The sequence below is a fragment of the Phaenicophaeus curvirostris genome, chromosome 4, assembly GCF_032191515.1.
Source record: "Phaenicophaeus curvirostris isolate KB17595 chromosome 4, BPBGC_Pcur_1.0, whole genome shotgun sequence".
Taxonomy (NCBI): domain Eukaryota; kingdom Metazoa; phylum Chordata; class Aves; order Cuculiformes; family Cuculidae; genus Phaenicophaeus; species Phaenicophaeus curvirostris.
In genome coordinates this window covers 36332237-36358873 of record NC_091395.1, presented here as the reverse complement: position 1 = coordinate 36358873, position 26637 = coordinate 36332237, and the positions used below count along the sequence as shown (strand labels likewise).

Sequence of the window (26637 nt, the reverse complement as noted above, 5' to 3'; positions counted from 1 at the left end):
CCCACGTCACATAGCAGAAGTTTAGCTTACAGTGTTAGAGGAGAGATGCTTCCGAAGTAAAACCACCTAAGCTTGTTTGTCTCAAACCTAATTCACAGGGAAGTCTTGTTTCAACTAAATTTTATGACAACGCTTTTCCCTACTCTAAAGCAGTGTGACTTGTTTTGCTAAAACATGTCAGCTAGGTTTCTTCTGGGCTGCGCAACCATCCTAGAGACAATATTTAAGGATTGCCGATATTGAATATACTGAGCTTTACATTAGTTGTGGTAGTGTAATCTGAAACAAAGTTTGCTACATGAGAATTTCTCAACTTATTTAATATATGCTCTAAATTACCTGTCTTTAAGAAAGTTACAATTACTTAAATTCTTTGTTTGAGTTAAAACCATCCTGAACACTTTATATTTCATCTCCAGCTGAATGGATAAAGTACAGGAGACAAATACTACTAGGCTAGCTATGATAATAAAATTGCTTCTGGATAATAAAGTACAAGTATTTACTGCACTTCAAATTCTAAGAAACAGCACCTCAGTTCAAGACTAAAGGTAACCCAGTTTATAAATAGAAAAAAAAAACCTTCTACCTATTTTGAAACTTCTACACAGTATTTTCACTACCTACTTCCAAGTCAACGTATTTGAGAAATACTCAATTAGTTTCTCTTCTTGATCTCCACGTTATTCATAATTTGCAGCACTTAACTACAGTTTTTCTCAATTTTAACACATTTAAAACAGTTTACTCAAGGGCAGGCAAGTATAATTTAATAATGTCAATGTGTGAGGGAAAAGGCGTTTCTTAATCTAGGCCAGATTTGGAGATTGTGGCGCTCCGTGCAAAGTACTGAGAATAGAGAAGGACTGAAATACGCATTTATATCAGCTGAGAAAATACACTTTGTAGCACTGGGGTGTACCAGAAGAAATAAGTAACTTACAACAGCCAAAACTACTATAAGGAAAATAACATATACCTCGTAACTTACAAAATTGTAAATGAGTGTTAAATGCATTATGTGATTGCTACAAATTTTAAAATAGAAAAAAAAATCTACACGGGCAAAATATATTAAAACATAAAAGTTAATAAAATTAGTTTAGAAGAACATTTTTTTTTTGGCTACTTCCTTTTTCTCACATTAACTCCATTTATTTCTTCCTCCAGAGGATACATGATTGCATCTGCAGAAGTTTAAACAATGCATGAGAAAATTGATTCCTCATTTAGTTAGCAGTGCTCACATACTAAACTTCTAGGAAAAAAAAGATATTTTCCCATTTGCTGCTCATAAATACAGACATAGTTCTTTGGGCAACAGATCTGGAGGAGGCTAAAAAGTTTTGAAGAAGCTACTTGAAAGAGCAAAACAATTTTTTAAAAAATAATATATGTATTTGTTTACAATCCTTTCATATATAAAATACTAATTATAGTAATTGCAAAGAATAAGCATCACCAAATTAGAAGTTGCACACCATTATAACATCTGGCATTTGCACCTTGATGAAGAAAGCTCCTAGAAGTTTTCCACTGATCAATTAACGGGAGCTAACAATTCCTGGAGTGTTCTAGACATCTCCTATGTTGGAGTCAAACACTTAGCTGTAGAGAAGGCAGTCAGAATGAGATGACAGGAGAAGGAAGCATCTTGGTAGGTAACACAAAAAGTGGAACTATCAAAAAAGCAAAGGGGGAGGTTTATAATCCTATCTCCAGCTGCTTTAAGTTAAGAATTTTGGCTAAAATCTCATTTAGTTACCACTGTTAGTAATCCATTTTCTCTACTATGGGGGAAGCCAACATTTCCATTGGTTCTAAAAGAATTGTGGTCTGCAAGAGACTAACACAAACAGACAGCACAGTACCAATGGGTAAAAGCGATTTTGAGACACGTCCAACTACTAAATAAAACAAGACACAACAAGAATCTAACATGTAGGGACAGATTTATGGATTATCATAGTCCAACCTGTTTGCATTGGCTTGTTTAGACACCTCCTTCAATCTTTTCATTTTTTTCCTAACTGCACCAGCATCAGGTAAATGGTGATGACCTGCAGGCCCCTTAGGAACTCCTGGACGTATTCCAGGTGGAATTCCTCTGCAGATAAATATGCACAGTAACTTTCATTACTTTCATCTAAAACAGACCATGTGCAACTTCTAATGGAAGGTAGCCATACCTTTCAACAACTTCTCGGCCTTGTACTTTCGCCCTTAATTTGGCTTCCCTCTCTTCAGCTACTCTAATGTTTTCCTTTTGCAGTTGCATCTGGTCAAAAATAGCATGATAGTGTTCATATTGTCCTCTGGAAGATACAGGAAAAGGACCAACACCACCTCCACCGCCATAATATGGTGCCTGGAAATCAGAAGGGGTAGGGTGGTTTTAGCAAGCCCTTCAAATTTTCCCCTCTTCAGCAGAAGAAAAGCATTAGCACGTCCTGCAATAATTCCTAATGGATCTTAGCTTTATTTCTGGCATGCCCCTGTTTTAATAAACTACAAGACAGATAAATAAAAAACTTATTTGTCTGTTAGTACTTTAGAATACTTCTACCTCCTTCTGATAACAGCCTAGTTATACTTAAGACACCTCTCACATTTTGGAAGTTACTGGTAACAAACCCATTGAGGTGCAATTGGAAATAGATGTTCTACACAGAAAAAAAATCAAAGCCTATCACTTTTAACTTTTGTTTTAAAAAGTACTAACTTAAGTACTAATGAATGATTTGTAGCCAAACACTTGTTTTTTCATGAAGCTGGAAATGGTTAAGTGCAATTCTATGGTTGCTGAATGGCACTAAGTGCAGATTTATAGGAGAATCCCCATTGTTACCAACATATAATTTTGGTTCCATTGCCAGAACTTAGATGCTTCCCTACTAAAGCTCAGATCAGCGGAACATCTACTGCTTTACGTGAATACCTGTTGTTCTCAAAGAATTAGAATTCCTACAGAATCTTCACATGAAAACAAACAAAAAAAAATTGCAAGCAGCAGCGTACAGTAGTAGCCAAGGATGGATGCAGAAAACGTGAAACTGGCAAAACAAGGTTAAGGTTGTCAGCACATGCATAAAAATGTTCCCTTTACACCTGTGGGAAGCAATCAAATTGCCCATGATAGTGAATCTATGGGATTTATTTCAACAGGAGTGTCTATGTTCCTTCCAGATTAGTCTCAAGTATTTTAAATAAACTCAAACAGATGAGTCCAGGTGTGGCAGGTTTAAGATTACCTGTTTAGAAGTTCTTGAACATACTTGACCACAGAATTTACCTCACATTCTGAGTTTCAGTGGCTCCCCATAATCTGCATGATAAAATACTAACTGAATTATCAAGCATTCAATTAAATATGCAGGTATGCCATTCATCTGAATAAAAATAATATACTGTACAAGACCATGGTTTCTACAAGCAGAAGGCAACGTCTTGCTTTAGACACCATTAAAGGTTTCTCCTATCACTATTTGATCTCAATTTTCAAAAGTATTACCTAAAGAAATAGCACTATTGACCTCCAGGCAAACGCTGTGAAGCATTATGAGCTTGGTGCTCATCAAGAGTCTGCAGAACAGATACAGCCCCTGCTAGAACCACAAGCTTAAAGCCAAGCCCTTGCTACCTCTTTCCCTACTTTCCCCCAGAAACTGGTGCCAGCAAGCAATCCCAAAAAACAACAGGACAAAAATCACGCAGTGCATGACCCTGATGTGCCCTTATAAGAGGCTATGTAACTTGCTTTATTGGAAAGCTTGAACAATGCTATTCAACATCCTCATCAGGGAGTTGCTGGACACAGTGTTTTCACACTGGAGAAAGGAAAAGGATAATAAAGTCAGGCATACTACAATAGTAGATGGAAACCTAAAGTGATGATAACCTAGCAGCCTGCAGTATGATTTGTACTAAACTACCCAATCTGGAGAAGACATTTCAATGAATTTTAAAGTATGTTTCTCATGGCATTTTACACCAGTGACACCTAGTGAAAATATATGCAGCCACTGAACTTGTTTTCCTAGATGACTGAGAACATTGGTAACAATGCAGCTGTAGCTACAAGAGAACACTTCATACATTTGCTGTGTCTAAAGAGCTTGCAATAAAATTATCTAAGTTAATCATAACCATGATTATTTTCAGGAACACACGTAGCTCAGATCCAAACACAACTACGCTGATATACTGTGTTGTATGGAAGCTTGCATTTGTGCCTGCAAGTTTCATCTTGAGAGAAGACAGCAAAGGAACAAAATGATATTTTTTTAATTTTTCCATTAAATCACCACCTGGTGGTGTTTAAAGTTTAGTACACTTAAGTTTGCTTTTATATGTAAGCTTTAGTTATATGATATGTGGCACACATCCAATGATTATGCCTATTTTGAAACAGTTTATTTAATAAGCAGCTAGTGAAATCTGGTCAAGCCCTTGTGTATTCCACATTCTTGTACAAGGAACAAAAAATAAAACCTCTATCAATTTTGACTACTGCTCAGCCACAGCTTGTTTAGGAAAAGCCAACTAAACATGTTTAGGCCAAGTGTTATTCAAAGACTCACTACCACCACAACAAATAGCTGTGGTTTAATCCATTTTCTATTGTCAGATAGATTTACAGCACAGCAATGCTTAAATTCCCGCACTGGCTTGGTCTGACTAAAGTACCCAGACCTTTATATTCAAATAACTTCATTAGACTGCTGCCCAGAACAGTTATGTTTCCATGAAACTATGACATAAAAACAGGCAAAAAGAAACTGTCATAGGAATCAGATTAAATAATGTAATTAAATTACGTCAGAAATGAATGGCTAAAGAGTTTATTGCTTTCAGAAAAAAATAATTAGATTTACTCAGGACTTTTTATCCTTCTCCTGAACAATGTAGGAGTATATATAAACATTTATGTTGCTAAATAACAAAGAATGCTTAGAGAGAGGTGTTTTAATACTGGGCAAGAAATCCATTATCACAGCATGAGAACCTAGAAAAAGATTTCACCAAAAGAATTTAAGAACAAACTTGAATGTGAAATAAGCGGTTCATGCATAGATTCAGCATAGGAAAAGTAGCAAAAGCAGGAGTGGAAAAAAGAAAGTGGTGCATGAAAACCATTACTTGCAGAAAGAGAAGAGATACAGAAATTTAGTAAGTATTTAAAATGAAAACTGCACATGATCTCTGAAGAGCCAGGGAAGAGTCTGTTAAACAGTTTCTCAAATTATGTATAGATTAATAATAGGCAGCCCCAAGAGATGACCTCCAAGAGCAGATCTTTCTGAAGAGATAAGACCGTGCAAGATAACCAAAAGTAGAGGGAACAGACTACACCACATTTCTGCATCTGCTGCCAACCTTAACACCACCACTTCCACCTGAACCAAGCACATTCCTCCATCCTTGTTCCCTGGCTCTGTTTATTCGTTCCATCTGAAGAAGAAAACAATACAGGAAAACATAATTCAAGAAATCACCAAGTAAAAAATTGAACTTCATTATCAATACATTTTAAACATATTTTACCCTTTCTTTTTCCAATCTTCTCATTTCATCTGCCTTCAGTAAACTGATCTGCAATGTGTAAGGATTAAACATGCTTATTAACTGGGAGAGCAAACTACTCTATATTCTTATGCAACACAACACACCACCCCACAAGATATTTCATTAAAGTTATTACGGGTGGAAAAAGAAAGTCTCAAGAATCTTGTCTACCTGATCTCTCTGGCGTTTTTCTTTTTCAGGTAATTCTAGCCTTTTCTTTTTTGAAGGTTCCTGAAAAATAAGCATATAATTTGGAATTTATTACTAAGTCATTATTCTGTCAAGTTTCTGTCAAAGACAGGTTAGTGCTCCAATTGCTGGTATATGTCCATGAAGATCAAAAAAACCAAAACATCTAAAAAAATCAGTGTTACATAAGGTTTGGGAAAAAGATAAGAAAGAAACGCTTTTGCTTAGTTTGGACATGAATAGATGGTTTCATGATACCTCAAGTACTTCCCTACTTTTTTCTCCTGTATTCATTTTTTTTCCACTGGAGTTGGAAAGGCCTGCATAAAAGGTGAAACTTCAAATTAGAAAGCACAATGCCAAAATGAGAGAAAAATTCTAACTGGAAAAAAAAAAAGTCTTAAGTCAACTACTTTGTATGTGCAAAATGGCGTTTAAAATAATTAATCACTAATGAAAAATAGTGCCAGAATCTAGGGGTAAATACTACTGCACTTGTTCATCCTCTACTAAAAGTTGTGTTGAAAGCTGAAAGCCGTAATTTTAAAATCTGGTTCATCCTAATTTTTCTACTCTGGCAATATCATTCTGCATTACAATCTTTTCATATTCTAAGTCTTTGATGGTACCTAGATATTAAGATTCTCTTGTATTAGGAAAAGCAGGTTATCCTTAGGCTCTTTCACTTGAGTAACTAAACAACGCTCTTGTCACCTATGGAACAGGAGGATGCAGCCACTATTGAATATCTAGTGAAGAAGCATAAAAAACTACGCTACTTACTCTAATCTTCACAAAAAAAGTGATGGTTACTTTTAAAAAATTTTAAAGCATTTTTTTCTGATCATACTAGAAGAGAGAGAGCTTCACAATATTTTCTTTCGATGACCTAAAATCCTATCAAATAGGCATGGTAAAATCTTGTGTCTCAGAAGATGTAAGTCACTAAAGACTTAAGTCAATGCAGTTCAACTACAGCAAGTTAACGAAATATCACTAAACCAAAGGAGGTGCTAGTCTACGTGCTCCTCTGAAAAGCCAGTTGAGAGCTGTAAGCTCAGACTACCCTTAAACAACAGCAAAGAGAAGAAAATTTATAGTAACACTGTAGCCATTACTTCTATCCTAAATCTTATCCCTTGTCACTAGGTAGAATCCTCACAACGAATATCTCTTAAAATTACAGTGTTACTGACTCCTTACATGCACCAAGAGAATATTTCTTCAGTCTCTACCTTGGCACTTCGAGCATCTATGCATGTTGGATCAGCGTTGGCTGGTGAAACTGCTTATATAAAGAGCAGCAGACTAGCAGATGGTTGTGCAACCATGCCTTAAAACATAAAAACCTCATGGTCTTATAAGGACACAAAAAGCCTGTGTGTTCCATTCTTCTTGCTCTCTTTTTCAAACTACGTATCATACACTGACCAGGCTTGCACAATCAGTGAGATTTTCCCTAAACACATGATAAATTATCCTTGAGGTTCAAAAGTTCTCTGAAGGATAATTTTCTATCCATCTATGAAATCTGACAGATGGATAGAGATCTCAGTATTATGTTCACCAAACTGCCATGGGAAGAAGGTAAAAAAACCCAACCCCCCCAAAAACCCAACAAAAATACTGCTTAAGCAGAAGAAAATTTGAATTCATTCTCTTGCCGAAACGAGAGTTTCTTTGTTGATAATTGCTTGCCATGTGCGTATACCTCAAAACTAGCCATATTATAAACACCTCCCAGACATGCAGTAATTAAAAGAATAAAGAGAGAGAGAAAAAAAAAAAAAGTTTTACGTAACAGGGGGTACAGAGAGAAAGATCAAAAGTACAGTATGAAGGTGTACAGGCGGCTATTTCTCATTACCTCATGAATGAAGTCTTGGAAACTACTCTTCAGATTACACAGTTTCTCTGGCTGACACCACTATAGAAAATCACTAAAAAGGCTTTCTATAACATGTTTTGAAAATTTGAGATTATTTTTGAACAAGGAAGAAAGATGCAAAGATTCTTATCTAGCGTCCATGATCTTGGTATACCTGACAGACTTCCCATATTTCTAAGAGTGGTCAACAACAACAAAGGAACTGAAAAAACGCAAAGCGCATCTCATGGTGCAATGGAATTAGAAACAAAATCTAAAGGTAGCAGTCTCCAACACTCATTTTATTAAAACAAACTAAACAAAAAAAATCAATAATAAAGCAAGCCAAGCACTTAAACTACTTTCTCTGCAGATGCATATGTCCACATAGAAGACATTCTGAAAAGGAATGTGCAGCATTTTCATAGCATTTAAATTAGGTATGAGCAAAACAGTTCAATTTAAGTAACTGAGCATCTTACCTGTCTAGATTTAGTCAACAGCTTCTTCTCAGTAGGCTTTCTAACTGCATCACAAGACTTCCTGACACTTAAAGGCACTCCATATTTTGCAGCAGGTTTGGTGATTTTCTGAGTTGGTGCAGCTGAAGTCAGCATTTGATCTTGAGCTGGTCTTTTAGCTGAAAAGGAAAAAAAAACACCTATCTGGTCCAGCCAGTGTACCATATTGCCCCTTCCCAGGGTCCTGGAACAGCAAAGCTGGAGAAAACTGAGTGAACTGCTAAACTTTCATTCATATGAACTGATGTACAAGTGCAATATACCCAGGCATCTAAAACAGGTTGTCTAAACCTCATGCATGGTAAGAAACAGCAGAACACAATCCCTGAGCTTTTCAGTCTGAACATTTTGAACTGAAGGTTATTTCAGCTGCCATGCTTTACTATCCAGTTGTGAATATAAAAAGTTTTCCTAATGCAATGCAGAGACAGGCCTCCTGCCACTAATGACACCGGACTGCAACGTGCAACACTAGCATCAGCAGAATATGAGTTCTGGAAGAGCGTCATTGGCCCTTCAGGGATATTGTTTTCCCTGCAGAATTCATGAAAATATATGGATTTGAGTTTGTGTTAGCATGACTCACTTATAGCAGCATATCAGGACAGCAGTGATACACTTGCACAACACTATCAAAAACCACAAAAGCACTTGCCACAGCTTCACGTGATTATAGGGAAATAAAATAAAGGGGAATAAAATTCAGGAAAAAGAATGGTAAACTAATGCAGGAAAAATGAAGAACGTTAAGACCATCTTGACAAAATTCATCACGATCTAATTTGCTACTAGTAGAAGAAATTCTACTGCTTTGGATGTAAGTCAGAGCTTAATCCTAGAATCTCTAGTGAAGCCTCCCACATTTTTACAATGGTATTTCTCATTATCTATTTGTCAGTAGTAAGGGAAAAAAATTGTAAAATAACAACATATAAATAATTTCCAGTATTTGCAGTCTTTACTGTCTCCTTAAACTTTGGAAGCACAGCATACCGCAAAAGAAAAAAGAATACAAACTATGGCCCTATAATATTATGGGTATTTGCATCATTTGTACACTACATACATCCAACTCCATGGCGAACTGGGAAAAATTGCTTTCCTCTTTTTCCTGAAACTTCTAGAATCAGACATAGGAACACATGAAATCCAACAAAAGAACAAAGCTGCAGATACTATGTTTCCACAGCTGAAAGCAAGACCGCTTTACACCTTACTTACCTAGTGCAGCATGTGGTCCAAACTTCTGGAAGATTTTGTGATTAAATTCCTCTGCAATAAGCTAAACAAAAAGTTGAACAGTTAGCCAACAGTATTTACAAATTAAGCTAGAAAGAACTCCTTTCAGAGAAGGGTATCACTCCCATTAAGCATCTAACTAATAGTATTAACTATAACTGAAATTTAAATGACTACTCAACTTTATCTATTCAATTTAGTACCACTAATATTAATACGAAGCTGGATTCAGTATTTTCATTTTTGGCACAGTTACTCAAATAATTTCAAAGAAGCAACGTAGCCTGACTTCTGGGTGGTACATGTTACCTCATTTATGAGCTAACTATAACCTAGATGCTTCCTGAGACGATGCAATTGAGATAACAAAAGATGAAGGCTGGGAGTATTACAGGGTAATGACACATCGGCTTCCTTTGTTCATATATGCCTCACCAGGCAGCCTTTACAGTCAGTGTTCACTGACCAGAGTAACCAGAGTAAGAATGACTTTTAGCTGAGCCAGCCCTATGTTACCATTTTCTATCATCCTGCTCTCCAATGTCTTGCTGAATCTAAGTGCCACAACTGGTGCTACCAGTACAGAATATTAGGATGGGAACTGCAATGGTATTTTTAGCAACAGCAGAGTTACTTCCAGACATATAATGGCCATATTACAGACACTGTTTCTAGAGCTAGAGCATGCCAGGTACACATTACTTAACATTCTAGCAACTGACAGCAATGTTAACTGAACAGTTATCAAACCACAAGGTCTTAAGGAATAGTCTTTATAGAATCTTGAACTATTCAGATTATTTTGATTCCTTAGAAGCGGCCAGTCAGTTATAACGGACACTGAGGTGTTAAACTGAAAAAATAAGAACCTAAGTGCAGAACTTAGGACTCAGTACATGATGGAAGAGAAACTTTCTAACCAGTCCAGTCTATCATCAAAGGATTCTGTAAGCTAGAAGTGACATGAGAACAGTCTCCTGCTAATGGTATTCAGGTGATTTTGAAGCTTTTATTTGGGTGGTAATCTGTAACAACTGAAGTGTGATGTTTCCATGATAACATAGCTGCTGACAGAAAAGAAACATAACTCTTCAGTACCTTTTAAAAAGCCCTCTCCTTTATTTTTCTTTTGACTCTAATTTAGGTCCACTCTTTACTGTAACTTGGTAACTGAAAATTAAGAAAGAAGTTAAATAAAACTGGAAAACTAATTTCCTGTCATTTAAGAGCTGGATTTCAGCAACAGTTACAATATATTGATGTCACCTTTGGAAGATTTCTTAAATGTAGACTAAGGAATTACCCGTGGCTAAAATGTAAGAAAATAGGCACAGAATGACCACCTCAGCTGAATTCAAATGTTCCAGTAATAGATTCATTTAGAGAGATAACTTTAATAAAAGGTGCTTTCTGAGTGTGGGGTTTTTTTTGTTTTGTTTTTAAGATCAGGTAGCATCTTTAAGTCAAACACATTAGTTATTCAATTGTCTGCAAGTATTCATAAACAATCTAGGAGAAATTAGCATCGTTATCTGGTAGAAGTCTACTGCTAACTATATATTGCCTCACTAATTTCAAATAAAAATTTCATAACCATGCTAGCTACCAGAAATAAAAATCAGATCAAAGTAGTAAAACTTACAACAAACTCCTGTGTAAAGTCTTCTGAATGTGACCTTTCAACGGGAATTTAATCTGAACTACTATTAGTTGAAACTACTTTACATATAATTGAAATCCCAATTACATATGGCCTTCTGATGAAATTCCTTTAGTTGTGAGTTATGATCCATTGGAATTCTTTATATTTAGTAAGGTCTCCTTTTACATTAATTTCCTCCATGTCCACTCTCTGTCTATATTCATTTACCTCAAGTCAGTACTATTATTCACTTGTTAATCCTGATCTCTTTTGATTAGATTTATATTAAAAGGACATGAAGACATATGATATTAACAGATTCTGAACAGAATAGTAAGCAACTTCCTCAAGATTATATACACATGAGACATTTAAAAAATCAAGAAATTTAAAGATCAATTTACTTAGCAGTATTTCACAGAACATGCTTTCTGGCCATTCCAAATGCCAAACAAAAAATGGATTGAAGAAATTATGATAAAGCAGCAATGCTGAGGTCACCAACAGTACCATTTTATGAATAAATGCATATCCAAACAAATCAACATCTTGCTCATAATTCCTGACTAAATTGAAAAACACACAAAACAATGTACTTAAGAAAATGTCACTCTAAATCTGCTTGTGGAAACTACCAACAACTTAAGTAATTTGAGAATTTCCTTTACTGTTCATAGTAAAACTCTTCTTCCTCAACTGAAAGCATCTATAAAAGCTGGAGGGAATACCATTACTCCGATTTCTCGTGTTGTATATTAACGTTAAAATAAAGAATGATGTTTATAGCAAAATGGGAATTAACTCCATACCTGTGGTGTGAGAAACTTTTCAACCCGTTTGGCTATAAAGTTTTTCTCCAATATGGAGTTTACTGATGGTCTGTTCCTAGGATTCCTTTTAAATAGTTGTGAGAGTAGATTACGTAGGTCATAGGAGTAATGAGTAGAAACAGGAGGAAAAGGTCCAGAGATTATCTTCAGTACCAAGTTCTTCATGTTACCAGCTTCAAACTGTACCACACAAGAGTAGAGCACAGTTACAACATATCACTAACTGTCTGTCCATATGTAAGGGTGCTTGAAGAGGAAAACAAAAAACCAACACACCTTTCCCTTGCCTCCACATACCAAAACAAATTTTGAAGGACATCAACAGGTTTACATCAGCAGTTTAATTCAAAATAAACTAAAATTTTATATGTTCACAAGTATTCTGATTATAAACACATTATAACACAGTTGTGAGGCTCCCAATGTGGAAAGCCATGATTACATGGATGACTGTCTACACCAGAGGTGTTGCTAGGGTCAGAAAGACCAACCCCTGTCTCCTGATCACCTCCTCAATTAAGAAGAGATGGCTTATATTTGTAGGTGACTCCCTTCTAAGTGGAACAGGTATCAAAAAAACCACAACAAACCCAATAAATAAACCCCGAACAAGGCAGAACAAAAATGTCTTTTCTTCCCTTCCTAACTGGAAAATGCATGATAAAGATATATTCTACAAAACAACACATGCATGGTAGGAAGGGGGAAGGCAGGCAACTCTCTTACCTAGAGAGTTTTTTCTAGGATCTATTCCTGTTCTAAATGTAAATGCATTAATCCATCTGCACAAAAGCTGACAGTCCAAATTCAGACCTTCAGTGAAAAAGTCACATTTTTTGAAAGAAAGGAACACTATGAACAGTATCGTTTGTTACAACACCAAACAATTTTTTCAGCTGCCACAGTTCATTAAAGACCTACACTGAAAACCAACATACAGAGCTGAGACTGGCGGAGAGATTGGTGTGAACCAAAAGACAGATGGAAAATGCTGTTTGGTATAGAAAGATGAGATTAAAATGTTCAAGGTAAATTTTAAACAGTCACCATGAAAGCCTTCCAGCAACTGAAACACATTCACCTAATATCAGGAAAAATTACTATTTGAAATCATTATGCTTTTAAAGACACAAGTAATTTCTACTCACCGCATGTTTAAGTGTGCACATTTCATAAAGAACACAACCAAGGGCCCAGATATCGCTAAACCAAAGAGAACATATCTTAAGAATTAGTTTTAGGTGCAATGTTGCCAAGTAACTTGTATCTGTGTAACGTGTCTTCAAAAGGGAAAAGGCTGTGTTCTGAGTATATATAAGCTCCCTTGTACATACATCTTCCACCCCAAAAACCACAAAAGTGCAAAGAAAAAAACCAAAAATAAGGCCAATCTGAAAAACAGAGGAGGTGATTTTGGCTCCAGATTTTATTTAGACCTTTACACCTCAACTACCCCAATCATAGAAAGTAGACAAAGCATAGACAAAGGCTTTTTTTCTTTAGATACATTTGTGTGAGGTCTTTGAATTAAAGAAAGAAAACGAAAAACTCTCCACCTAATCCTGCAAATACAATTACCAAACATTCTAACATTGGCTTACCTACTCTCACTCATTACATATGTGACATTAAATGTTTAACAAGATGATTATTAGTACCTTTTATTGTTGTAAGGCTTGTTCTGACATATTTCAGGTGACAAATAGTATGGTGTTCCTATACAAGTGCGAGCCAACTCTGCAGTACTAAGGAGAAAACAAGAACAAGTGTTAACTAGTCAATTCACATGAAGCACACAGATTGTACTTTCTAGGTCAAAGTGATTAAGTCAGAGAAAACAGCATCAAAAAGGAGTTACCTGTTAAGAACTCTGGCGATCCCAAAATCTCCCAGCTGTATTGTTCCATCTTTCGTTAAAAATATATTCTTAATATAGAAATTTTAAGAAGTCTGTTAATTAAAGCATTCATACAATTGCACACTTTTTGTTGTCAACGTGTCTGGGGAAGAACAGAGTTTTCTACCATTCAGACACCCTGCAGTCACTAGCAGTAGTGTTACCGATTCCTGTGAAACGTCAGACTTTAACTAGTCCTACTTAATCAAAATTAAAGAAAACACTATTACACACACTAAAACATAACCTTTTCCATCCCCACAGAGAAATATATGAGTAAACACTCAAGAAGCTTCATCAAACAGCCTCATCTGTTTGTACAAATATATAAACTTCTTCCAGACAATTCTGAAAAAAAGTGTTTCCAGCATTATAAGTGTTTACATAAGAAGACTCTTTTCCATAATTTCCCAACTTACACTAGCAAGATATAAATGTAACGACTTTGGAAGTAAATTCCGTTAAAACACAGTTACCTACATACCTGTGACTTTATGTCCCGATGTAAGATTTTTCTGTCATGTATGTGTTTCAGGGCTAAACAGATTTGTACAAACCAGTCCAGAATCTATGCACAAAAGAAAATGCAACATCAGCATTGTTATTTATCTGAAAGCTACCCCAGTTACATAACTGAAGACACTATCAGATCAGTTTTATAACTACAACTCAAAATTTTACCCTCTTCCCACAATCTGTCCTCAATTATACAGCAGACTACAGCACTGTCACTATAATGCCAACTTTTTAATGAAAGATCGCAATGTCCAAATTAGATCCCAGTCCTGAGACTGTGAGTTTAATTACATACTATAAACCAAACAAAGCATGCAGTATGAATTTGGGTGCCTAAAATGTTTAAGACAGGGAACTTGCATCTTTAAGACTGTACTTTTGCTGTAACCAATATAAGAAGTCTTCTTTCTGTCAGTGAATCAACCAAGAGTCATGGAATGCCATACTGACATTTACAGAAGAACTTTTTTATCATACAGTAATTTCATGTATTTCGCCTTAAAAAGAAAAATAGTAGAGAGCTGATTTTGGTTTTATTTCACTTAAAAAGCATGTTATTTCATACTGGTGACAAATGAACATCAGCAGAAATCCTATGCCATTGTAACTTTAGAAAAAAATAATTTCAAAGGGTTAAAAATATTCATGTTGTCCTTCACTATTTTTCATTTCTTAGTTTATTTTGCAAGAAATCCAACTTTTTTAAAGCACTGTACACATGCAGACGAAACCTCAGCTACATTTTTTTTACATGCTCCTGTGACTGATGGCAACGAGAATCACAATTTGAGAACCTTCTTCTAGGTTAAGCAATAGTTACTAAGCTGAACCACAAGAATTTCAAACTTGTGATCATACCACAAACACTACAGCAGCAGTTTGCTGTTACCTGATCTTCAGAGAATAAGATTCCTTTCTGGGCATTTATTCTTTTAAACAGGTCTCCTCCTTCACAGTAATCCATCACTATATAGAGACAGCCATTTTCTGTAAAACAAAACACGATGTAAATTAAAAACCAAAACAAAAAAATCCATATTTTCATAACTTCCCAAATATCTTCACAGTAGCCACAGAAAAAGCAGCAAGTAAATTAACCTTTTCACATGCAGATTCAAAGACCATTTACTAGTCCTTTTTTTAACCTTCAAGCAAAATCCTTCTATTAGAGTTTCACAACAGAATGTTTCTCTTTCTGGTAAGACTACTTCAATATGGAGAGAAAAAATGACAGTTACTAAACAAATGCCCCCAAATGGGATTCAAAACCACTATGAAATAAAAGTCGTCACTTGATGAATGCAACATAAAACCATTTTTCAACATGCTTAAAAACATCCAATAGATGTCTTACCCAAAAATAGAGATTCTAGGTTCTAATTTAGGTAGCTGTCTCTATTTGCCCTGTTCTGTCCTGGAGTTTCACCTGGGCAAGGTATTACTCATACTAAGTACAAGAATGTGATCATCACCAGCTGTCACATCAGAAATGCAGTTCACTTCAGAGACTGAAGAACGCTAATAAAACTTGAAGCAGACAATGACAGATGGAAAAATTTAATTGTGTCATCTTTGAATGAAATCTGGGGAGACTTCCAAAAAGCCTGTGCAAGTTTCCACTTGGATATATAAGCATACATAATATATTCCATACAAAGTTACAGTTTTGTTCCCCAACACAATATTTTCCATTTACTGATGGAAAAAGAGATTAGGTGGAAGCAAATTGCAAGTTACCAAAACCACAAGACCAGCACCCCATTCATGTATCGGGCATCATTTTGAGAAGAGCTGAAGAAATGCATAAAATCAATCGCATGCTGCTCAGAAGAAAAACTTTTCTTTTATGAAAGAGGCAAAATTAATCAAATCATCCAAGTTTCTTGAATTTCACTCCCATAGACTGCTTCTGAAATGTGTCTTTCAAACCATCAAACTCAGGGTTTTTTTGTGGTGCTTAAAGCTGTTTGTATCTTGGTTAAGCTTTATAATCAGTACTGTTTTAACAGATGATCCCAGGAGTCTGGATTTCCAGAAGACCTCTTACTGAAATGATTCTTATTTACAAACCAAACCAGTACGTTTAAAGTCAATGTGTTTTAGCAATAAAAATGCAACTTGAGGTCATGTGAACTACATGTTGCAGGATTTACCTTGTAAGAAGGAAAGAAAAAAAGCAGTCTTAAAGACCAGGCCTCTATTGCAGAGAAGACAGGAGTGTGGATTTATAAACCAGAAGACTGCAATAGGAGCATGGTGCAACATTGTAATTTAATGAACAGAGAAAATAAAAGTCCTCAATCAAAAGACACAGGAAAGTCAGCAGAAACAGAGAAAAGAGCAGTGTTCCTAAACAGCACCTCCAAAAATACGCAGGGGTTTTCATGAGTATTTTAACTTATATAATAGGCTCTTGGAATCTCTTATCTGTTCTCCTCATTTTCTGAGACATTCACTGTGAAAACAATGTAGAATTTTACTTCTCCTTCCTTCGTGGTTTGCTTAAGCAAATGGTCTCATCTATTTTTTCACTTCTGAAAGCAGTGATACGATTGTACTACCCGAAGACCGTATCCCAAGACAATAGAATCTGAGATAAAATTGCTCTTGCTAGATGGCAAGATACCCAAATTCAATACCCAAATTCAGACCATACTCATATTTAACACACATAAGCATCCTAGTTGTTAGGGTACAGACAAGTAGTTGAGGAGACTTATGCTCTGGAGAAACAAGAACATAACTCTTTCACATAAACATCATCCAAAACTGATGCACATAAGGAGGGCACGTGGATATTTCTACTGAGCTGCTGCACTTTTCTTTCATTATTATTTTTAAATGTACAGGGGAATTGTGGAAAAAATACAATCAAAAAGAACTTAAAGTGACAGAAGTATGAAGAAGCGCAATGAAAGGGAAAAAAACCATATTGACTTTTAGACTACATGCAATAAGCAGCACACAGTCACTTCCTATCCTTACTGCAGCTTCTCCTGTATTAATCAATCTCACCTTCAAACGACTCCCTGTACAGGACAATATTCGGATGTTTCATGTTGGCCAATACAGCAACTTCCCTCCTTGATTCTTCTCTCTCCTTATTTGACATCTTTGGAAGGAAAAGAAGGATTTTTGAAAAGAGGAATGCAAAGAGAATGGATTAGTAACTAGGAGTAATCACTCACCTTAGAGATGTTTATTTCCTTGATAACATACTGTTGTCCATTTTCTTTAGCTTTGACAAGAAATGCTTTCCCAAAGGATCCTTCTCCAATCTTTCGCACTTTAATATATTTATCCATAGTTATCTTCTTAAGGCATCCTTACTTGAGCTCTAGGCAAAAAGCCACAACATAGATTCAGAAAAAGGTGTAGAAAAAAAAGATGAGTTTCTAAAGCCAGTTTAATCTTTCATCCTGACAGACAGCATTAAAAAGGATGAGTTTTATCATTAAACAAAGCAAATAGCCAGAGCTCTAATAACTGATTTTTTCCTCACAGAACTACCATGCAAATACAGGTACTGCCAAAGAGTCTCAGGAAGATTAAGGACCCACCCATAAAATGGAAGCAGACTAAAATGAGTTAGCTGGATTATTACAACAAGACAACTGCAATGATCTTTTCTGAAGAAAAGGAGATGAGAAAACAACCAGGACCAAGAATAACCACCATGAAAGAAAAAAAAAAAAAAAAAGCAAGAATGACAGGCCTGCAATGGCCTTGGTGGGGATTTTTTTTGCCCTGAAGTATAGGAAGATCACAGAGTGTGAAACTGCACTTCTAGAAAGAAAAAGACTCAGTACTAACATGAATATTACCTTTTAAGCAATGTCAGCCTGATCTAGTGGGAGGTGTCCCTGGCCATTGCAGGAGGTTTGGAACTAGATGATCTTTAAGGTCCCTTCCAACCCAAACTATTCTATGATTCTACAACCGGTAGGACATAATTTTAACTTCATATGCCTTCACGTAGGTCTCTTTCTACCCGTCTTGTTTATAAAACAAGCTGGACTGTTTTACAGCTAAACAGTTGCACTGGGCAGAGCTCGAGGCTCCTCCTGCATGCTGTTCTGTGCAAATATCCATGATCAAGAAGTAGCCTATGGACAAGAAGGTACAGTTCAGTCAGAGGGAATATAGCTTTGTATGAGTTACAGGGCTTATTTTCATCTGTGGCATGGGAAACATGAGTCTTCAGAGGGGCAGTGGTGTTGGCCTGGAGGAGAAGGAGGAGATCGCCCTCAGCCCACTTTCCCCACCTCACTGCGGGCCTCTCACTCTGCCCTTCCGCTCCGCAAAAAGCCACTGACCTGCAGACACTATCCTTTTCCCTTGGGAAAACCCCAGGTGCAAGAAACACTCATTCACTGGTAAAAACAGTGAAAAGGACAAAGTCTTCAAAGCAAAGATGATATAAAATAATATCTTACAATATTTTACAATTCAGCGCTGAGTCAGATGTCCTTCTAAACAAGGCATCCCATCCTAGAGTAGGTATATATACTAGTTGTAGACAAAGAACCGTGTAAATCCTCAAAGAATATTTCTTTAGGTTATCCAACCATGTCTGGAGACTTCCTTCAGGTTATCTCCTCACCTAAGACAGCTACATCTTAGAGACAACTAAACGTCAATAAATTCTTGCAGCCCTAAGACAGGTTATCTCTTGACCTAAACCAGCTACAAGACAATTAAGCATATCAGTAAGTTCTTGCAACTCTAAAAGAACGCTTATTCTTTCAGGTTATTCATCTCCATCTGGAGATTGTCTGCATATTATCTCTTGATACAAGACAGATCTATATTACAACATAATTAAAGATACAAACCAGCTGCAGCAAAACTTATCAATTAATTCTCACACACCCAACTGATACCGAAAATGCCGGCAAATAGACTCTCTATGACTCATTTTGCAGTTTTAGAAAGCGAGTGGCCTAAGAAAGCCAGTGGCCTAAGAAAGCCACTTTAATGCAGCCTGGGCAACACGAGGAAGTGATCACCATCAACCATGTGCAGCGAGACAAGAGCTGGTTACAGAATATATTTCTCACCTACATGCACCCATAAAAATTTTCTGCAAATTATGCAAATTCTATTACTTTCCAAGGACCAATTTTAATGTTAATATGAACTTCACAACAGCCAAATCTCTATTAAATTGCAGTTGGCTCCAGCTGTCTGACCTTGCATTTGAGATAAGGAAAGACTGCAGAAGTGATTATAGAAGACGACACATCTGTTCAGCACAAATCATACTTAAAACAAGATGTTACCATTTCCAAAAGAATGAAGTGTGTAACAGTGCCTGGAAAAACACTATTTGAAAACAAATATGCTATTAAAAAAACATGCTATCAGAGGGACATTCCGCCTAACTCTTTAAGAAGTACAGTTACTTGGATGAAAACTTTACTTAAACAAAAATATTTCACTTTTTGCAACAGTAACTACTTTTTGTAAAAAAAACACAGCCTGGTGCCTCCATTCTGTTGCTGCACGCTAACTCATCTCACTGCTGCATGCTGCATCCTCACATAGCTGCGCCTGGGGGCTGCGCTCTTAGCCAGAGCTCCCTGCAGCCAAATGCTATTTTCCCATCCCCAGGATCCTGCGGTCAGCATGCATGCTGCCCATGGGATTCAAGTGTGCCTGAGTTTGTCCAGAAGACAAATCACAGTGCCAGAGAATGGTGGGGTTGGAAGGGACCTCTGGAGGTTACCGAGTCCAAGCCTTCTACTAAAGGGGGTTCCTCAGCAGCCACTGCACAGGACTGCACCCATACAGTTTCTGAACACCTCCAGAAAATCATAGAATCACTTGATTAGAATAGACCTTTGAGCTCATTGAGTCCAGCTGTACCTGTCCACTACTAAATCACACCCCTGAGCATCTCACGTACTCATCTTTTAAATACCTCCAGAGATGGGGACTCAACCTACTCCCTGGCCAAGCCCTGCCACTGCCTGGCAACCCTTTGGGTGAAGAAATTTTTCCCGATTTTGTAATCTGAACCTCCTCTGGTGCTGTTTGAGGCCCTTCCCTCTCATCCTATCACCCGTCACTTGGGAGGCCTCACTACGACCTCCTTTCAGGTAGTTATAGAGAGCAATAAGGTGTCCCCTCAGCCTCCTTTTCTCCAGGCTCAACAACCCCAGCTCCCTCAGCCACACCTCAGACTTGTTCTCCAGCCCCTTCACCAGCTTTGTTGCCCTTCTCTGGACACGCTCCAGAGCCTAAAGGTCCTTCTTACAATAAGGGGCCCAGAACTGAACACGGTATTCGAGGTGCTGCCTCACCAGTGCCGAGTACAGAGGCAGAATCACTTCCCTGTCCCTGCTGCCCAGACTGTTTCTTGACACAAGCCAAGATGCCATTGGCCTCCTCGGCCCCCTGGGCACACTGCTGGCTCATGTTCAGCCAGATCTCCCCTGCCAGGCACCGTTTCCAGCCGCTTTCCCCCACGCCTGCAGCGCTGCACGGGGTTGCTGTGCCCTAAGCGCGGGACTCCGCATTTGGGCCTCGTGAAACCTCATCCCGTTGGCCTCGGTGCTGCCGAGCCAGCTCCTTTACCTAGGAAACCGCCTTCTCCCCGCTCACGCGCACGGGAATGCCGGGCGAGGCTCCCGCTTCTCGACGCGCCCCCCGGAAGCGCGGCAGGGCGCGCGCGCGCCGCCACCACTTCCGCTCCCCAGGAAGCCGCGCCCCCAGGCCGGGCGGGAGGCAGGGAGGGGAGCGAGGGGAAAGGACCGGAAGTAGAGTCGGGGACGCGCGCGCGCGTGGCAGGAAGCCCCGCCCCCCTCCTCCCCTCCTCGCGCTGAGGGGGCGGGGCCGCGCGGCGGAGCTGCCGTCGAGCCGGGGCCTGAGCCGGCGTCCGCGGCGCCTCCGCTTCTTCTTCCCCCTCTTCCTTCTTCTCCTCCTCCCACCCCGCCCCGCCGCCCCCCGCCGTGGGAGGATGAGCCAGCGCCCCCCCGGGCAGCAGCGCGCGGCGCCACCCGCACAGGTACGCGCGGGGCGGGGCCGGGGCGGCGGGAGGAGGCAGCGCACAGCCCCCCCCCCGCCTCCGCCAGGAGCGGCTGCTGCGCCCTCGGCCCGGAAGGGGTGGATGCGGCGGTTCCTCGGGGCCCTCTCAGGTTACCTGTCACGGAATCGTAGAGTGGCTTGGGTCTAGTTCCAACCCCCCTGCTGCGGGCAGGGACACCTCCCACCAGACCAGGCTGCCCAAGGCCCCATCCAACCTGGCCTTGAACACCTCGAGGGATGGGGCAGCCACAGCTTCCCTCGGCAACCTGTGCCAGTGCCTCACCACCCTCATGGTGAAGAATTTCCTCCTTATGTCTAGTCTAAATCTGCCCCTCCCCAGGTTATACCCATTGCCCCTTGTCCTATCACCACAAGCCTTTGTGAACAGTCCCTGTCCAGCTTTCTTGTAGCCCCTTCAGGTGCTGGAAGGTCGCTATAAGGTCTCCTCAGAGCTTTCTCTTCTCCAGGCTGAACAAGCCCAACACTCTCAGCCTGTCCTTGTATGGAAGGGGCTCCAGCCCTTTGATCATCTTTGTATCCCTCCTCTGGACCCGTTCCCACAGCTCCATATCCTTATTATGTTCAGGATTCCGTTCTGGGGAAGGTCAGGGTGAGCTGGAGCACCCGGCATGTTTACACAGCGTGTCACCCAGTCACCTGGTTCCGGTGAGAACACCTATGAGAGTGGTGAGGCACTGGCACAGGTTGCCCAGGGAAGCTGTGGCTGCCCCAGCCCTGGAGGTGTTCAAGGCCAGGTTGGATGGGGCCTTAGGCAGCCTGACCTAGTGGGAGGTGTCCCTGCCCATGGCAGGGGGGTTGGAACTGAATGATCTTGATAAGGTCCCTTCCAAGCCAAACCATTCTGTGATTCCCTAGCAACTTGTACAGCAGACTGAGGCACCTCACAGCCCAGGAGATCCAGAGTCTCCTTCCCATGTAAACGGTGCTGGAAGCATTATTCTGCTTGAGGTGCTCGCTTGGTGTTGGCTCACGGGTTTGTTTAGTAATGGTGCTGTGAGAGAAAAAAGGGAGGTGATGGGCTTTAGTTACTATTACAAAAAGTGTAATAATTTTTTTTAAGCCAAAGCCGTGTTAAGTTTCATCTGCGTAACTGTATTTTTTGAAAATTAGGTAGACTGTCTCTCTCAAAACCTGTTTTCTTTCAGACAGTGTTTTCCCAGACACTGTTCTTGGAAGATGATAATGCCTTGCGTGAAGTATGGTCTGTGCTGAACAGATGTGTCTTCTGTAATCATCTCTGTTTGGAGGCTCTCCCTATCTCAAATGCAAGGTCAAGCAGAGAGCTGGAGCTGACTGCAGTTTGCTAGAGATTTGGCTGTTGTGAAGTTCATAATAGCATTAAAATTGTTCCTTCAAAAGTAACAGCACATGCATAAGGTTTCTGGGAAAATTTATTTTTCTTTCTTTCTTGAAACCTCTTAATTAAATGAGGAGGCTGCTGATCAGTGAGGTTGAAAGTGAAGATTGACTGCACTTTTTCATGTTATTTTCCCCAGTCAAAAATGTGAAGCTGACTGTAAAAAGAGTATGTATCAATTCTCACCTAAAATGAGAAGCAGCAAGTGTCACAGTGGAAAATGGTGTGCTGATAGTGAAATATGTTTGGTGTCAAGCAGTAAATCTGCTGTGTCACACTTTGAAGTACTGAACTGGGTAAAACAAGGCCTCAAAAGGAAAATAAAAATGTTTCTGGTGCTAAATTGTGTTAGAATAGACACTTGAAAATATTTATGGGAAGATGTCCCAAAATGGGGACACGGAGATGGGTTTTAGGACTCCATCTCCTTTTTGAGGTTGTTTGGCCTCTGAAGTTTATGGTGCAGAGTTTTTGAGAGAAATTAAGTTCATGATTATTTAAGTGTCAGATGTATTGGTACTTTTTGCTTTCAGATGCCTTTGTTCTTGGTGGACCTGTGAAGGGCTTTATGTTCTGTATCCCTTGGCAACATAGATGCTTCTTTGCAAAAACAGCTATTTGAATGAAGGATGTGTTGGCATGACAGATTTGAAAGCAGATAGTTATCAATACTGTTTCTCTGTTTCGGGAAACCTCAATATGCTGTTATGTAAAATGAAAAAAAAATATTCATGATTTATAGGAAACATCTTTGTCAAATAAAATAAGCCCCTAGAGAACTCACCAACTGTTACTATTGTTTTTTCTAAGATAAAAGTCTTACACTGGCTAACTGCTTTAAATTTGACGTCTTGTATCTTTGGTTCGCAGACACATGAAAACTTATTGCTCAGTACTCCCAGTTATCAAAATGGGAAGCAGTTCTGCTGTGGAGAAACTGCAGCTATCTTGAAACTCACAGCTTGAAACAAAATGTCTTTGCATCTCTCTGCAGCACCAGTGAAAATAAAAGGTGTATGGTACCCAGGAAAATGGAGCGTGTTTCTTGTTGGCTTCTGTTCAATATTGATACATCAGTCCTAAGAATTCTTTTCCTGACAATAGTAGATGGTCATACTGCAATACCCATTGTGTATTTCAACAAATATATTTTCCTTGTTCTATGATTTCTAAGGCTGCCTTTGCCCAGATCTTTACAGTATCCTGTCTGTATGTGGCTTAGAATACCACTGTTCTCCCTGTGGTGCATACTTGCAAGTTAAAGTAGTCCTAGAGCCTATATCTTATCTCTCTCACTGTCATGGTTTAACCCTAGCTGGCAACTAAGCACCACCCAGCTGCTCACTCACTCCTCCCCTGTGGGGTGGGGAAGAGAATCAGAATGGTAAAAGTAAGAAAACTCTTGTGTTGAGATAAAGACAGTTTAATAGGTAAGGCAAAACTTTGCTCACAAACAAACAAAACCAAGGAATTTATTCACTGCTTCCAACTGGCAGGCAGTTCAACTATGGCTATGAAAGCAGGGCTCCATCACACATAATGCTTATTTCAGAAGGTAAATGTCATCACTCCAAACATCCCCTCTTCCTTCTTCCCCGAGCGTTATATGCTGAATATGATGTCCTATGGTATGGGATATCCCTTTAGTCAGTTGGGGCCAGCTGTCCCAGCTGTGTCCTCTTCCAACTTGTTATGCACCCTCGGCCTACTCGCTGGTGGGGGTGGTGTAAACAGCAGCAAAGGCCTTGACTCTGTGTAAGCCCTGCTCAGCAGTAACTCAAACATCTCTTGTGTTATCAACACTGTTTTTGGCACAAATCCAAAACACAGCCCCATGTCATCTACTAGGAAGAAAATAAACTCTATCCCAGTCACTCGCTTAATATTGACTTGTAATAAGAACAAGCCTGCCCAAATCCTCAACCAGGAAAGATGCTTGAAGCTGTTGGATTTTGCTATCCACGACTGCATTGCTCTAAGTCACTTTGGTTTATGATTTTGCCTGTGTTTTTCACTCATGACTGTTTGTACTTCTTGTGCTTTCTTCTATACCTAATGTTTGTCACAAACTGATGTTTCAGTAACCTGCATTTGAGAACCCACTGTGTGCTGGTTGTTCTGTGCACAGCTGGGTTTGACTGTGTAACATATGTTCTCACAGTCACTGAATACACACTTCGGCTTCTCACCCCCACTTCGCTTTAGTGCTTTGAGGGCTCTGTGTGTGTCTTGCATTGGTATTTGCACAGCATAGTTGCATTTTTGGTATGTAAGTGTCAAAGCTGGGACAGCTGTTCCAACTCCACAACCACTGCCAAAAGCTGTTCTAGGAACGTTCAGTTTTTTTTCCCCTCCCTTATTTAAGTAACTTCGTAGGCATGTGGATATGTGTTACTGTGCAGATGAAGTTTTCAGGGTAAAGCCTTAAAAACATCGCTACTGCCAAGTTATTATAAATTGATCATAATAAAAACGTGGAATAGAAGCTCTACTGTTGAAGAGATTGGTGCCAGAAATTATAATCCTGGTTGAGTTATTTGAAGAGTTAATTTCTCATTTTTCAGACTCTAGGTTGTGTTCCTAAAAGTTTTGCTTTGGCACCTCCCTGGCAGCAGCAGTCGCCCAGTAATCTCCAAAGGTGTTAGCAGTGGTAGGGATCATGCACATGAAACTGCATAAACAACATATGCTCTCCCTGCTCGTTTTCTCTAAACTAAGATTTCAACTTTATACCTGCGTGCTCCAAGAGCAGGTTCCCAATTCTGTGCTCCCTGTGTCAGTCTTTCCTTTATGTTGTAACCTGAAAGTGCAGGTTCTGATTTGGCTGTGTTTCTAAAGCTGTTTGGGTGTCAGACCATCTTTTTACCTGACCTTCTTAATGAGTTGTGCAGCTCTAGGTTCTGCTAAGTAGTACTTCATACTGATTTATATGCCAGGCTTTGGAAACTGAAGATGCTTGGAATACTAGAAGTTGACAATTACAAATATTTATAGCTGTTTAACTTGAAACTTGGTTCTGTATTTTGAGTACAGCCTTTATGGAATCTCTGAGGGAATAATGTTAAGACAAAACAATGCTTACTTAAATTTACTCTTATAAGAGAGTTGTGAACAAACTCTAAAAATAAAGTTTGCTGGGACACTTGCTTTTCTTTACAAAGATGGAAACTGAAAAATCAACATTAAATGTTGAAATGGATAATACCTGTTGTTAGCAGAGAGGAGACTTGACAATGGAGTTCCAGGGCTTAATTTGTAATAGAAAGAATTCTAGACAAAGCTGTTAAAATAGTTGTAAATCTACACCTGGAGTATCCTTATACGTTTGTATTATGTGGTAAGTAATCTTGACTATGTAGTCCAGGGAATGAATGGAAAGAACAGAGTTTATAACTTCATAGTGAGTACCAGTGGTTCTTTTTAATGATTTGCAGAAAGTCTGGTCATTTATTTCTCCTTGAATTTTATAGACATTGAACTTTTTGTTTATTAAGCATTTTGTGTAGGCTCTGTACTTGCAGGAGTAGACTCGGTGCTTACTTTGGGAGGGTAAGGAAGAATAGTAAATGAAAAAGTGAATTAAATTTAGTCATAAAGCACAAACCCTTTGATAGAAATAACCTGTGCTGTTGCTTTTTTCCCCCTTATTTTTGTATATTTTGATACATTTCTCTAAAAGTTCACTAAAGAGAAAGTACACAAGTGTGCATTTTGTGTGTCAGTACTGCAGTACTGTATAATGAAGAAACACTTAGCAATTAAAATAGTAAAAGTGTAATTTTTTCTTCAGCAATATGTTGAAATTACACATAGTATTACTGAGGTGACTTAATATTTTGAAATCCTGCCAGTTAAAATTCAAATACTCATTTTCCTGAAAGTTAAGTTCGTGTTTGAGTTCTTTCCACTGTTATCTCCAAAGTAGTGTTCTCTTCCAGATTTGTTGGCTTTTGATGTGTTATCT

The 26637-nt window shown here is 38.8% G+C and overlaps 2 protein-coding genes across 7 annotated transcripts in view; one reads left to right on the top strand and one right to left on the bottom strand.

Moving 5' to 3' along the window:
* Window positions 1-20915, bottom strand: part of NEK1 (NIMA related kinase 1) — a 45311-nt gene extending 24396 nt beyond the window's left edge. For 2 of the 5 annotated variants that reach the window (XM_069855768.1, XM_069855770.1), the window contains exons 1-16: window positions 17827-17880; window positions 17455-17603; window positions 17282-17378; window positions 15156-15253; window positions 14235-14318; window positions 13712-13779; window positions 13512-13598; window positions 13002-13056; window positions 11833-12033; window positions 9364-9424; window positions 8104-8261; window positions 5737-5796; window positions 5545-5592; window positions 5377-5451; window positions 2190-2368; window positions 1976-2107 (exon numbers count right to left, since the gene is read on the bottom strand). In XM_069855768.1, the coding sequence (XP_069711869.1) occupies window positions 1976-2107; window positions 2190-2368; window positions 5377-5451; window positions 5545-5592; window positions 5737-5796; window positions 8104-8261; window positions 9364-9424; window positions 11833-12033; window positions 13002-13056; window positions 13512-13598; window positions 13712-13779; window positions 14235-14318; window positions 15156-15253; window positions 17282-17378; window positions 17455-17571 (1520 nt within the window). In that variant the 5' untranslated portion in view covers window positions 17572-17603; window positions 17827-17880. Of the gene's footprint in view, window positions 1-1975; window positions 2108-2189; window positions 2369-5376; window positions 5452-5544; window positions 5593-5736; window positions 5797-8103; window positions 8262-9363; window positions 9425-11832; window positions 12034-13001; window positions 13057-13511; window positions 13599-13711; window positions 13780-14234; window positions 14319-15155; window positions 15254-17281; window positions 17379-17454; window positions 17604-17826; window positions 17881-20845 lie in introns of those variants that run through there. The other 3 variants (XM_069855771.1, XM_069855772.1, XM_069855769.1) reach the window with 2 other exon arrangements.
* A 198-nt stretch (window positions 20916-21113) lies between these two features.
* CLCN3 (chloride voltage-gated channel 3) overlaps window positions 21114-26637 on the top strand; it is a 70576-nt gene continuing 65052 nt past the window's right edge. The window contains exon 1 of one of the 2 annotated variants that reach the window (XM_069855775.1): window positions 21114-21275. The gene's annotated coding sequence lies outside the window, so the exon portion shown is untranslated. The remainder of the gene's footprint in view (window positions 21276-26637) is intronic. The other variant, XM_069855777.1, reaches the window with a different exon arrangement.